Source organism: Trichomycterus rosablanca, chromosome 19 (assembly GCF_030014385.1).
Source record: "Trichomycterus rosablanca isolate fTriRos1 chromosome 19, fTriRos1.hap1, whole genome shotgun sequence".
Classification (NCBI taxonomy): Eukaryota; Metazoa; Chordata; class Actinopteri; order Siluriformes; family Trichomycteridae; genus Trichomycterus; species Trichomycterus rosablanca.
In genome coordinates, this window is record NC_086006.1 from 722,501 (window position 1) to 736,589 (window position 14,089).

At 43.5% G+C, this 14,089-nt stretch overlaps 3 protein-coding genes across 5 annotated transcripts in view; 1 reads left to right on the top strand and 2 right to left on the bottom strand.

Annotated features, from left to right (window-relative positions):
• The window catches only part of zgc:158659 (uncharacterized protein LOC791141 homolog), a 30,069-nt gene extending 25,403 nt beyond the window's left edge, over positions 1–4,666 (bottom strand). Inside the window, exon 1 of one of the 3 annotated variants that reach the window (XM_063015344.1) lies at positions 4,576–4,666. The gene's annotated coding sequence lies outside the window, so the exon portion shown is untranslated. Of the gene's footprint in view, positions 745–1,569; positions 1,620–4,575 lie in introns of those variants that run through there. The other 2 variants (XM_063015343.1, XM_063015346.1) reach the window with 2 other exon arrangements.
• LOC134333832 (NLR family CARD domain-containing protein 3-like) overlaps positions 1–14,089 on the top strand; it is a 560,375-nt gene that overhangs the window by 272,633 nt on the left and 273,653 nt on the right. The window lies entirely within an intron of this gene.
• On the bottom strand, positions 6,448–13,823 carry LOC134333406 (zinc finger CW-type PWWP domain protein 1-like). Its single transcript, XM_063015382.1, has 15 exons — positions 13,662–13,823; positions 13,075–13,286; positions 12,553–12,604; positions 12,380–12,413; positions 12,179–12,267; positions 11,537–11,647; positions 11,258–11,372; positions 10,326–10,401; positions 9,794–9,898; positions 9,599–9,664; positions 9,136–9,214; positions 8,477–8,526; positions 8,300–8,345; positions 7,711–7,833; positions 6,448–7,149 (listed from the first exon to the last, which is right to left on the bottom strand). The coding sequence occupies exons 1-15, from the start codon at positions 13,675–13,677 to the stop codon at positions 6,896–6,898; spliced, it is 1,428 nt and encodes a 475-aa protein (XP_062871452.1). The 5' UTR covers positions 13,678–13,823; the 3' UTR covers positions 6,448–6,895.

Here is a 14,089-nt window from a genome sequence, read left to right on the forward strand (position 1 = left end):
TTCATCACACTCATATCCACCATGTCCATGTTAATCACCTTTATCATTCTCATCTTTATTACCCTCATCTTCATCATTTGCATCATTCTAATAATCTTTATCATCCTCATCTTCATCATCCCCATCTTTACCACCATAATCTTCATTCTTCTTCTCATCTTCATCACTCAGTCTTCATAACACAAACTATCCACCTGTTCTTCATCAATCTTTATCACCCCTATCTTCACAATCCTCATCTTCTTCATCCCCATGTTTATCACCCTCATCTTCATTGTCCTCATCTTTATCACCTTCATCAGCCTCATCTTCATCATTCTTATCATCATCACACAAATCATCCACCTGTTTATCACCTTCATCATCAATCTTTATTACCCTTATCCTCGTAGTCCTCATCTTCTTCATCCTCATCTTCACCACCCTTATATTAATCACAATAATATTTACCATCCACCTGTTTATCACCTTCATCAATCTCATCTTTATCACTATTAACTTCTTCATCCTCATCTTTATCACCTTCATCTTCATCATAGGGTTGTATCAGGAAGAGCATCTGGTGTATAAACTGTGCCAGAAAAGTATTTAGACCAGAACGACTTGCTGTGCCGGCCAATAAAATTCGGCCGAAAGAATAAAACGTCCTCTTTTGATGAGCCAGTGAAACCCAAGCTGAGGCTGATTGGCACAAGTGTGATCTAATAATAATAATAATAATACTAATAATAATAATAATAGCTTTATTTTCTGTAGGTAAAGCGTTGATTTGGAGCTGGTGAGCTTTTCCTAGTGTAAATTGGGGTCAGAAGTTTACATACACCTGTAGGGTACATGTACTTGTTATGACTTGATATTTAAAACAGCTGGAACAAAATAGAGGAATAAATTAAAGCAGCTGGGGGCTTTACTCCATGTGAGCAGCAACAAACTTCAGTGACCTTTACGGTGCTGATTTTGGAGATGAAGCTTCTTTCTTGCTGGCAGCCTTTTATTTAAGCCCATAGCGACAGAAAGCTTACTTGACTGTGGACAGTCACACGTGTATTTCTGAGCAGACCCGGTTTTCGGATTACATCTGACCAGTGAGACCAAATTACTTTCACAATAAGGTGGAAGTCCGGCTTTAGTGTACTAGCCCTGTTTATAAGGGCACAGAGAAGTCTGACACAGTCAGTAATCAGATACATTATAGAGTCTGTATCATCTAAGTCTGTATATGCTGCATGTATATTTATCAGAAAGCAACAATAAACGTATGGAGAACTGGATGAATGAATGTATTTTTGGACAAAGGAAGAATGTGCTGTAATGATTCAGTCACAGCAAAAGATCAGCTGCAGAAATCATTAAAATCATACAGGTGTATTTATCTGTACACTTAAATATTTAAATCTTTATAAAACTTAAAGAAAATTAACATTTAAGCTACAGATATGACTGAATAACAGTGAAATAAAGATTAGATGTTAATTAATCACTGTGTTTAATAAATAATTATATTCTAATTGAACATTAAATGCTAATTACTGAGAGTTTGATAATAATTAATCATTATTGATCACTCACCGGCGGCTCCGTGTCCCGGTTTCTGTTCCCTGTCAGATCCACGAAGGCTGAATCCCGAACAGCTCCATGCTCCCTACCCTAGTGCACTATACAGTGTGTGGAATAAAGACCCATACACACTATCTAGTGCACTATGTATACCCCGCTGCAGCTGTTTGGGATGAAGCCAGGGTCTGAGCATCCCGGTTCCTCCAGGCTGATGAGCCCCCGGTCTCTGCTCCGGTTCTGGGCTCGGTGTGACCGCGCTCTCTCTCGCTCTGTGTGCCGGTGACAGTGATCACACGGGCGGCTGAGTGAGGAACGGAACCCGGCTCTGTCTCTCCGGTACAGGAACAATAGGGGACCGAGCCAGGGAGGGGTGGGGGGGAGGAGGGGGGGGGGGGGGGGGGGGTCTGATATTTAAAGGGGACGCTCCTCTCTACACTGCACGTTCATGTGCAAAAGTATTCACACCCCCAGTTATTATCACTCACAGCATTTCGCAGATACATTTATTTAACTGACTGAATACAATTTGAGCACCTGAGGGTTAAGGGCCTTACCCAAGGGCCCGATAATGGCAACTCGGTGGTGGTCGGTCTTGAACCAGCACTCACTCTGATTACTAATCCAGTACATCAACTGCTGAGCTACAACTCTCACTAATGAACGCATAATGAAAACAATGACTGGTGGTATGGTGGTGCAGAGGGTGGATTGGGTTCCACACTGCACCAAGGTCCTTTCATATTTGCATAGTGGACTGGCTGATCCGAACTGCCCCTATGTGTAAGTGAGTACATAAATGGGCAGCAGTGAGTTGCCCTGTGTTGGATTGGCACCCTGCCCAGAGTGAAGACAGTGGACACACCACGATCCTGACCAGTCGTGCCTACATGAAAAATACAGCCTGAACATATTTGAAATGGAAACCGACGCGTGGGTGGTGCACCGATCCCGGGTTCAAGCCTCGGCAGTGCCATCAGCTTGACCGAGTGGTTATGGTACTGGACTAGTCATCAGAAGGTTGCAGGTTCAAGCCCCACCGCTGCCACTGTTAGGCTCCTGAGCAAGGCCCTTAACCCTCAACAGCTCAAACGTTATCCTTTAATTGTAAGTAGCTTTAGATATAGCGTCTGCTAAATAAAAAACACCAAGAGAACATACCAAACTCCTAACAGACAGCTTCCCTTAATCCATGCTGCTGTGTGCCACTGTGCCGCCCCCTGGATTTTACCCAGTGAGTGAATGTGTGCACATGTTGACCTACATGGGGGGGGGGGGTTACTGCGCTCCTCTAATCCTAATCCTGTGGTTTTTGTTTGGGGTGAGATATTGTAGTGAGAGGGGCAGATGTGATGATGATTATTAACCCCCACCCCTCTCGGTGTGTTCTCAGATTAATGTTCGGCCTGGTTCTGTTTTGCTGTTCTTACCCCTTAACACCCCCCTGCCCCCCTCTGTGGATTTAAATATTATATTTCTTTATATTTATGTATCTTAGATGTTGTAGTGAACAGTGAATCAGGACACTACTACTAACAGTTACCTGTCATGGTCTCCTCACCACAGTGGGGACGCGTCCCAAACCACATGCCTTTCTGTTCACTATAAAGGGCACACAACCCCATCACAAACACCATTAATCCACTGCGGACGTGTCCTAAACCACTCACTCACCTCGCCTCAATGAACTGTGTACATTTTAAACCCCACACACTGTTCAAACGGCGCACTAGATCTTCTCCAACGTACATCCACACGGGCAAGAAGGTCCTGGGTTCGATCCCTAGGCGGGGCGGTCCGGGTCCTTTCTGTGTGGAGTTTGCATGTTCTCCCCGTGTTCGCGTGGGTTTACTCCGGGTGCTCCGGATTCCTCCCACAGTCCAAGAACGTGCAAGTGAGGTGAATTGGAGACTCAAATTGTCCATGACTGTGTTCGATATAACCTTGTGTGAAGATAAACTACCGTTCCTGTCATGAATGTAACCAAGAGTGTAAAACATGACGTTAAAATCCTAATAAACAAACAAACAAAAATCCACACGGGGTGAGTGCCTCGTAACAGGGGCAAAAGGTGTAACCCTGTAACCCTGTTCCAAAAAAATAAATAAAAAGCAAACCCCACAAAACTCAAATCCTCAACCTGAAGCCTCAACCAGGGACTAGAGAAAAGAAAAGACCGGCGGTCACATTACGGGAACAGAAACACTGCATTCCATCAAGGCGATCACCAGAAAACTCTGAAGAAGTCTGACAACTACTCAGTCCACCAGCAAGTAACAAGACAGGGGAACTCAGTATACTCAAGTACATGTGAAATCGGGAGGTCCTTGACAGCTGCCGGAACAGACAGCCAGCACCATCAGCGCGAGACGTTTAGGACTCAGCCCCGAGTCTCCAGGACACTTATAAAGTGTTACCCCCAGGTGTAGGAATTCAGAGAGAGGTGCACTGTGACATCACCACTGCCAACCTAAACTGATGGCACAAGCCAGGTTGGGTCCATGGATTCATGCCACTTACACCAAATTTTGACCCTACCATTCGCAAACTGGTTTGAAACTTCATCTTTTTAATATCGGTGAGGCTTTAATGTTGTAGCCTCAGATTCCCACAGTTATTCTGAGATGCTTTGGCTATTTGTGATCATGTTGAAACCTGAAATCTGACCATTTTTCGCAGCATTTTATGTAAACTATTAAACGGCACCAACAATCACGCCACACTCACAGAGTCGCTCGGATGGGATCATTTTTCTTAATTCTGATGTTTGATGTGAAGATCCTAATAAAGATCCTAATAAAGTGTCCCATTACGTCACCAGTTGTCCATATATGATCTACCGTGGTTATTTAGGTTAGAACAGATTTCAGATCATGTCGTGTTGATTCCTCGCTCTGAGCTTAATCCCTGTTACAGGTCATGTGACCGATATTTCGACGAAACAGACAGCAGGACCCCACAAACCCGTTGAACCCTTCTACTACACACATGATGTAACCATAATAATATTCATCCACTCACCGTCCGTCCGGCTCTGGCGCGACTCCTCAGCGCCTCGTTCTCGTCCACCGCGTGGACCAGAAGTCTGAACGTTATGAACGCTCCTGCGCCGCGCGCTCCTCTCCCTCTCCGGGACAAAACAATGGGTAGTTCGGGCCCATTTCCTCTCTTCCCGCTTTTGTTTTTCTTGAGTGCCACACACACACACACACACACACACACACACACACACAGGAGCAAATACAGACACTTAAAAGCACTGTCTGGCACCGTGTTGGCAAACACGTGCTTTCTTCGCAGCAAATAAAACAGTCTGTTTGGACGTGCCGTCTCATTTTACTCCTCCCTGTATATAGTACACACAACCTCACTGTACAGGTACTAAACTCTCTTGGACTTCCGGACATGAATTGTAATGCCATGAGATCGCTAAAGCCTTTTTTGTCTTACCATTCCACTCTCTGTATTCCTCCACCTGACAGTAGGGGTCACTGTTTCCCCCGTCTGGCCTCTCCACCCTCAGACACGGCCACTTTCATCCGCTGAGAACCCACCCAGGCCACATGCACTAGCGTATTTTACCGCGCACATTAACAGAACAGAATTCTCGTGTGTTTTTATATGGTTGTGTTTTCTCTTTTCTGTTATGCCTGGTTCACACGACACGATTTTTGCCCCGATTTTCACTCGCCGACAGACGCGCCGACTCAGAGCCAATCAGCGTTCGTTCAGGACTCTTAATTGCAGTGTGTGAACCGTTCAACAACTATCTATCAAAATATCTAGCATGGTAAATGTCTGGACCTGTCTGTGGCTCCGAATCCTGTAGCGTGAAAAGTGTTGTGATCAGAGTCGTGACTGGCAGTGAGTGTGGTGTCGAACTCCACCCAATCAGAACGTAAGAAACGTAGCGAGAGGAAAGATGTACAGGATTTAGCGTAAGCATTTCGTTTAGGATTTAAGAACGAGCCGTAATAAGAGCTTGGAGCTGAACTGTCGGGGTGAGGAGATTCATTTCGGTGTCGAGTTTGGACTGATAGGCTCTGCGTCAGCCATTGTTTCACCTCTTCCTGTTTTTGCCTCGCTCGTATCTGTGTGAGAAAAACAAAGTACGAGCAAAAAAACAGGAAAATACAAAACCCACAGAGACTGGGCGATGATAAAACACGCGTCGAGTCGGCTCGTGTAGTTATTACCCGAGTCTCAGACGGTATACTCTCATATCTGGAAAGTTTACTGTTTTTAATTGATATAAAATGAATCCAGAAGTATTTGGACGCCTAACCATGAGCTTGTTGGATGTTTTAAAGCCATGGCCATTAGTATAATACCCTACCCCCCCCCCCCCCCCACACACACACAAACACACACACACACACCATGCGGCTTCAACCTATCTGGGAAGACTTAGTACTTAGTAATGATTTCGGAATGCCTGTGGGGATCTGTGTCCATTTAGTCCAGAGAGCATTTGTGAGGTGATGCACTGATGTTACATATAAAAGCCAGGCTCACAATGGACATTCTAATTCATCCCAGTGGTGGTTATTGCGGTTGGTTCTGTGCAGACCACTGAAGTTTCCTCCACACCAGACTGGTCAAACCCCTGTCTTAGTGGATCTGGCTAGAACAGGACTGGCTGTCACAGACTTGTTAGTACAGTGGTCCTCAAACACCGGGCCGCGGACCAGTACCGGGTCATTTATCACCGGGACGCACAGAAAGAATAAATCATTATAAATCAATCTATAGTTACTCTATATTTTTTTTAATTTCATCTTATATGAAGGTCGAACCCAGACCGACAGGAGCAACACTTGTGGTCTACTGAGCATCGAACCCACGATGAAACAAACCCTACCATGACTGGATATACAGGTCAGAGGAGCCAGGTCAGTTCACACCAGTCTTTAATAAGCCTGTAATAAAATCTAAACATCAAGCACATCCATTAGTCATAAATATGTAATATGTAACACACACAACAGTTTCAGCCACTTAGGAACCAGGTTAATTTATATAAATATGAATAAAACAGTCAAATAAATAAAACAGTTTTAAACACACAAGCACAACAGAACTGTACTGAACACACACAGTGGGGTGGGGTGGCTTGCGTTAGTCCCGGTGGCCCACTGGGCTGCGCAGCATGCTTCCCAGTTTGCCTTCAGGACTACAGGCAGGGCGTGGCACGTCTGCGTGTCATCGGCGAAGCTTTCTAACATTACAAACAACGCTGGAGAAAACGGCTTTAACCGAATTAAATCACATGGATGCGTTTCTGATGGGTCCAAACGCCAAATTACCCACTTCACATGTGCAGGCTGGTCTGGGCGTACCATTACTCCTCCAGCAGCCAGAGCAAAAGCTTGTCCCGCTCTCGGTCCTGCTCGTCGTTATCTCTGTCAGACAGCCGCTTGGAGTCCAGGATCCTGAAATCCTCACCGCACGAACCTTCGTCCTCGTCACCCTTCCTGTCGGATCTGAGCGAGCTCTTATCGTTCTGCTTTATTTCATTGCTCTTCTGCTCCATTTTCTTAGGGTTTCTTGTCCTGTCTGGTGATTCCGTGCTGCACGAAGGCACTGCTTGGTCTCCTAGGTATGGAGAAATATTTGGTTTGGAGTATTAGCGTAATATTAAGCAGTGTGTGTATACTTAATTTTGCACTGACTTTAATCTGAACATCAGATCTACCGACAGAAAGTCAGATTTGATCCCCACTGCTGGGATGCTCTCGATCGGCTGTGCCTCAGGGGGGGGGGGGATCGAATGGGTCCCTTGTTGCTGCTGCAACAGCGACCTCTGCAGGCTGTGAGACGGGATGCCTGCATGAGAATGCACCCTGTATGATTCTGATCATTTACTTAACATTAAGTCTGTTTACAGGGTTGCCAGATTTCAGCCACAGCCATCCAGCACAAGTGCGAGATTAAGCAGATTGTGTGTCATCTGATACGCCTAAGGAATGAAGGTCTAGGGTCACACATATACAGGTGTGGAATCATCCACACTGAAATTCCTACTGATCTGTATGTGTGTTGTTTCCTCCACGACTACGTCCTACACATTCTAAACAGTGCAGTGAGACACGTGTCTCACGGTCTAATGAAAGAGACAGACAGGGTAGGAATGAGTCTCGTTCTCAGCTTCTTTACCCTCCATGTCTTCTCTTCTTCCTCTCGTCTTCTTATTCCCTCTGTTCTTCTTCTCGTGCGCAGTCTTCCTGCCGCTCGTCTTTTTATTCGCTGCTTTCCGTCCGTCCGTCCGTCCGGTCCTCTCTGTGGGTGAGAGGTCATTTTAGTCATCAATTAGGTCCTGATTAACCCTTCAGGGCAGAGGCGCCTCGGAAATCAAGTGAAGGACTTGAAAGATGTGACTGTTGGGCCCATAACTTGCTGAGATCGTATTCTGTCAGAACGGTAGGCATGGGGAGAACGTACAAAACTCCCCCACTCAGCTGCGCCACTGTGCTGCTGCATTATTGTCCCTGTTTCCGTACTTGATTTAAAAACTAAGGAGGCATTCTTGTGATCACTAGATAAAATTTGGGAGATTGGGGCATTACTGTCATGTACAGGGCCAAAAGTATATGGACAGCTAAACACCACAACCATGTGTGTGTGTGTGTGTGTGTGTGTGTGTGTGTGTGTGTGTGTTTTACCAGATTCCAGAACATGACTGCACTGATTCACTAACCTTCAGTCACGAGAGTATTAGTGCAGTCAGACACAAACTGATACTCACGCTTCTCTTTTCCCTCTGATAGTCTCTGTTTCTTATGCTTTTTATCCTAACACACACACACACACACACACACACACACAGACGTTTGGCAAGGGTTAGTCTTGGCTGAGAAACATGGTGGAGAATTAAATGGGAAGCTCTGGCAGACCCGAGTGTGTGGGTGTGTGTGTGACTGACCTCATCACTACAGTCACTTTCAGTCTTTTCACAGAACAGTTCCAGAATCTCTGCAGAAACAAAGTGCAAAACTTATAAACACACACACACACACACATCTTACAGCTTTAATCATTTCATGTCATATTATTAAACGGCTTATTCTGGCCAGGGTCGTGGTGGGAACACTTAATGCAAGGCGAAATACCCGGGACAGGGAGCTAATCCATCTAGGGGCTTCGGCCATTCACATGCCAAAAAAAAAGCAAAAAGGGGGAGAAAGTTTCATTCTAAGCCAGAATATTGATGTCATGTGAAGAGCTTCTTCTATCCGAGCTGTGGAGCTCTCCTACATAGTTACTATTTGTTCCTATGGTTCCTTTTCAGACTAAAGACCTCATAAATTCACTGGTTCTTTGTGGACGGCCTCTTCTCCACCATCAGGTTGTTACTGCGTCCATTTCTTTCCATTTTTATTCATGAATTTAATGGTGCCGTGTTTTTCAGAACTTCGTCAGCTCCTTCATTCATCATTATATTGTTTATCTACACTGAAGTTTCATAACAGATCCAATAATATCTGTATGAATAAATAATAAATGCAAACGTGAATATGTACATGACTATATCTAGGTGTGGTGTATATGTGTGTGTGTGTGTGTGTGTGTGTGTGTATGAACCTGCAATATCACTGTCCTCCTCCGAGCTCTCTCTGTCTGACACAAAACGACCACTGAACCCAAACTTCACCAATCGCTCCTGAAAGGAGAGCAGATACAGATACAGATCAAAACAGTGTAATGCAGCTCGTACAAGAACGTGGAAGTCATTGCAGTACATCAATAGATTTGAGGTTCTTAATCTGTTCTGTACATTAGCTACAGGTTAATTATCCCTCTATATTAAAAGCAACTCATGATAAATCACTGCAAACGTTCTAAAAACACCCTGGTTTACTGTAAGACAGAATTCACTTGGTGTCCGGGCTGTAAGATGAAGCTAAAACCTGAAGACCTGAAGCTGTTTAATGCTTGGATTTTATTTAAATGAACACAATTGTAGTTTCACTATTTACAGTCTATGTTATAAACCTATCTGCTGCATTACTAAGTACTGCCACTATTCCTTATTAAAAAAAAACACCTTCAGAGACAGACTGGCCGCTTCCTTGGCCATGAGAACGGCATCTTCTGAGTTCTTCTCAATCTCCTGCCAATCACCACACACACACACACACACACACACACACTTCCCAGTGACATACTGTACATCAACCAGACAAGTAAAAACGTCTTCACATATACAGCATGAACTCTGTGTGTGTGTGTGTGTGTGTACTTTGGAGAGCTGATCCACAGATAGATCTGAATAGTTCTTCACTCTGCTCCTGTGCACCCAGGCTCGAGTCGCTGGATCCCCCAAAAATGTCACGTGGTACTTGCACTGCAAAACACGTACACACTTACACATCAGGAAAAAGCCTATTAATACCCTGATGATTCACTATTACCATCAGGAAATCAGATACAGTGTCAACAATGATTTGCACTTAATAGCTGGGGCCTGCTTTGTATAGTGGAAGGGTTCCCAGCATGCTTTGCTCGCCCTTAAAACAGGGTCTGGGGTTTAACTGGAATGAGTGTAGAGGTGCAGATCATGCTTGGTATGTCTGACCATGTTTCAAAGCTGTGAACAGCAGATAAAATGCACTTGTATCCAAGATTTCTTAAAGTAAAAGCGACATAAAAACACTGGATTTATTATTTAGCATTTTGCACATTTTGCACGTGCAACGGTACGTTGTGTTCATGATCGGACACGTCAGCAGCGGTGTAAAGTGATCCTAACTGGTGCGAGATGCAAATCGTACCGGAATGACATCGGATTTCTTGAGAAATTCCAGATAGTTGTCCGTGTCTGGATCTCTCTCAACGATGGCTGGCCACCTGCGTGCAAGATCTTCATCAGTACTACTAACACCATGATCATCGTAAACGCAAGGAACCATATACTGACATCATCTAAATAGTTGTACAGTTGTAGCCTAGTGGTTAAGGTACTGGACTAGTAATTGGTTGCCACTGTTGGGCCCTTGAGCAAGGCCCTTAAATGTAAATGTACTTCCACCTCCCCCTCACACACTTATTTATTAAGTATTTATTAACAAAGATAGTTTCCATGTATAATATAGTCATTAATAATTAGTAACTACTAATTATATTGAGTTATTAATGTAACATAGTTATCAATAACTAATAATGTCTTTCACACATCAAAGGTCACAGTTTATTATAATAAATGCTGTCACAATGTGCTGTTCTGAGTGTATCATCACCCTGCATTGTAACTGAATTCTGTTTATTTTACGATTGACTTTCATGTTTCTCCTTTGCATTTGCATTCTCCTTTGAAAACACAGGAAGAAGGACGGACCTGCGGTGAACTTGAGTCAGGAATGCCCTCTAGTGACCAGTGTACAGATATTTGGACAGTATGATATGCCTTAGCACAAGCTTTTATCTAAAGAGACTGACAATCGTGACCAGAAACGGTTTAGTAAGACCTTCTTTTAATTAATCACTTCTTTAATGGTTTCCCACTGTTTTTTACTCAATCCAGTCTGCTGCTGCCTCTCTCTCCACCGTCGAGGCCGTGTAGGTGCCAGGCTGGCTGATATCAGAGCTTCCCAGCACTCGGTGGACCTCACGATTACTGGTCCAGTTCCTAAACCACTGCCACTGGGTCAGATTATTATTTTATTAAGCACTCAGAATAAGTGTGTGTGTGTGTGTGTGTGTATACCAGGGATATCCGATTTGCCGGGCCCAAACCAGAGATCCTGGCACCAGATTGCAGAAAATCTCCTCAGACAGGCTGCACTTCTCCTCTGGAACTCTGCAGCTTCTAAATCCTGGGTCTGTTAAACACACACACACACACACACACACACTGGTTACACAAAGAGGAAGCACCACGTTCACCAAAACTTTCCTTATTATTGCAATGAATGTAAAGAGTGTAATGTGTAACACTGTGTGTGTGTGTGTGTGTGTGTGTGTGTGTGTGTGTGTGTGTGTATACCTGTGTTCTGCTGGCAGGTCCACTCGTCAGGCAGAACTGATGGATCTACGTCTTCACTTAATTTCCTCCATTTAGCACATTCAGCTATGCTGCACTGCACCCACGAGACATCTACACACACACACACACCTTATCTGACATGATCACGGCCACCAGCCACTTCTTGTCACCTGCCAGAGGTGGGGTCGTACAGCGCACAGCACTTGTACAGGTGCCTTGATTTTTTAAAATCAATCAAATGTCTCAAATAAAATGAAATATATTAACCTGTTCTGGCACGACTCTCTCCCGTGCACAAATTCCCACAGATACACATTTATTTCCATGATACTAAAGTGTGCTGTCCAACATGCTTATGGTTATATATTGGCCATATAGTGTATGTTTTTGTGCTGTGTGAAAACACCCCCCCCACACACACACACACACACACACACATATACACACACAGATGCTTTTCTGTTTTATTAATAGTGTGTGTATGCAAATGTAGGCATGAAGGCATTTCCAGCCAAGGTTAAGTACAGAAATAGTGCAGCAACAGACTGATAAGACTGCAGATGTTCCAGATAAAGACCTGATGTTCTCTATAACTACTGTACATCCTCATTTACAGGATGAGCTGAACCACTCATCACTCACACTGATCTGCATCATCCGTGTTCTCATCCTCGTCTGCCTCCTCACTCCTGTCCTTATCGTCCATCTCCGGCGCTCTCTCCTTCACCTCGCTGCGACCATAAACGCAGACGTTAATAAGGGTATAGACACCGGAGACGGGATGTTTAGTAGGAACACCGTCCACATAACACGGACTAAAGAGAATCGGACAGAAAAAACTACCTGTGTGTGTCCTGTTCTGTGTCTTTGGGTCCTTCTAAACATAGACACACACACACACACACACATTTTATCATATTTGTTCACATTAAAGAATCAAAGTTCTTTGTAAAAAGATTTTTTATCAAACGTAAGACAGAGGGAGCGCAGCTTGAGAGGTCCTGATGTTCACCCACTCGTTAGATCCATTAAAGAGCGAGATGTCACACTCCGAACTGTCTCGTCCTGCTGTACAACACACACACACATACACAGCTTGGTATTAATGTCTTCAGGGAATATTTTCACTCAGATTATTCTAAATAAACACATTTTAAAAACAGTCAGAAAGCACCGATCGTCCGGTGTCCATGGTGAACACAGATGTGGACAAAGAAAGCTGGTGAGGTTGCTGGGATTGGATGGTCAGCGAGTACTGCGAGTGGTTTGTCAGTATTATCATGCACAACTCTTAATGGCTCAACACGTTCCGAAGTATTTCACAAATAAAGGGAAGGAAAATCTATATACTGGTTTCATTTTTATTAAAAATTATTTATTCTTGGCTGTTTGAGTGAATTACGATATAACGTAACACCCAGTGAGACTACTGGGGAGCTCAGGTAAAATATCTGGTGCTATCGTCTAGTCAGGCATCTATACAGACATGGTTGTGTTAGTTCTCTGAAAGATGCATGCTTTCCTTATTTTCTACCAACCTTATCTTGTTCTTCACCCTTCGTCATACCCTGTATCTGTTTCATCATCTTCTTTTTCACAAACGCCTTCATCTCTGGTTCTTCTGCTCTTTTCTTTTGGTCTGTTCTGGGTTCCCCAGTCTCTTTTCTATTGCCTGGTTTTGTTGGTTTTGTAATGAAGGTGTTTTCTGGCAGGTCCACTGGGATACCAGGGTTGGGTGTCTCTACCTGACCTGTAAAAACACACAATTGCACACAAAGAATATTACAATCGCGTCCTTTACTGTGGCAGACCTTCACTCCCGAGACTCTTACTACTGTATGTGAGGAAGTTTAGCATGTTCTCCTAATGCCCCAGTGAGATTACTTTTTATATGATGAATTGGCTGCTGTAAAAAGTGTGAATGAATGTGTGGACCAAAAAAATTGTTAGTAAAAATGAATTAATTGACAAGGCAAGGTTTAGTCACACAGAAAATATTACACATTACAAAAATATTACATTACCACAAGTATGTTGTTTAATTTTATCAAATAATTATCAATTCGGTTACTAAATTTATCACAATATTAGGCAAACCAATACCAATGAGACTATTTTTCCTTACCTATTTTTTCTTCCATTCTTTAAACAGCACAAAGATATGTCAGAATGTGTTACCTTAAATAAATATAATAAGTTAGTAGTGTTAACGTTAGTAGAATTGTTATTGTTACTGTTTTTAACTCGAAGCGTCTATTAGCTCAGAAGCTAAACTGATTCACTCTGACAGAATCCTGTCAGAACAGCGCTCACGAGCGTCTTTAAATTCCCGCCAAACACGAGCTATATGCTGCGTTTCATATCACATAGTGGTGCTCTAAATAGTCTCCCTAAATAGTGCACTACTCATGCTGGTGTTGCATATCTAGATCTAGCACACTATGTGTATTGGAACACAGCCTATTTAAACTGTATCAGCCTACATAACAGTACAAAAATACCACAAAAACACCTATAAAATTAAAAACTATTAAATTATTCAATAAAATAAAG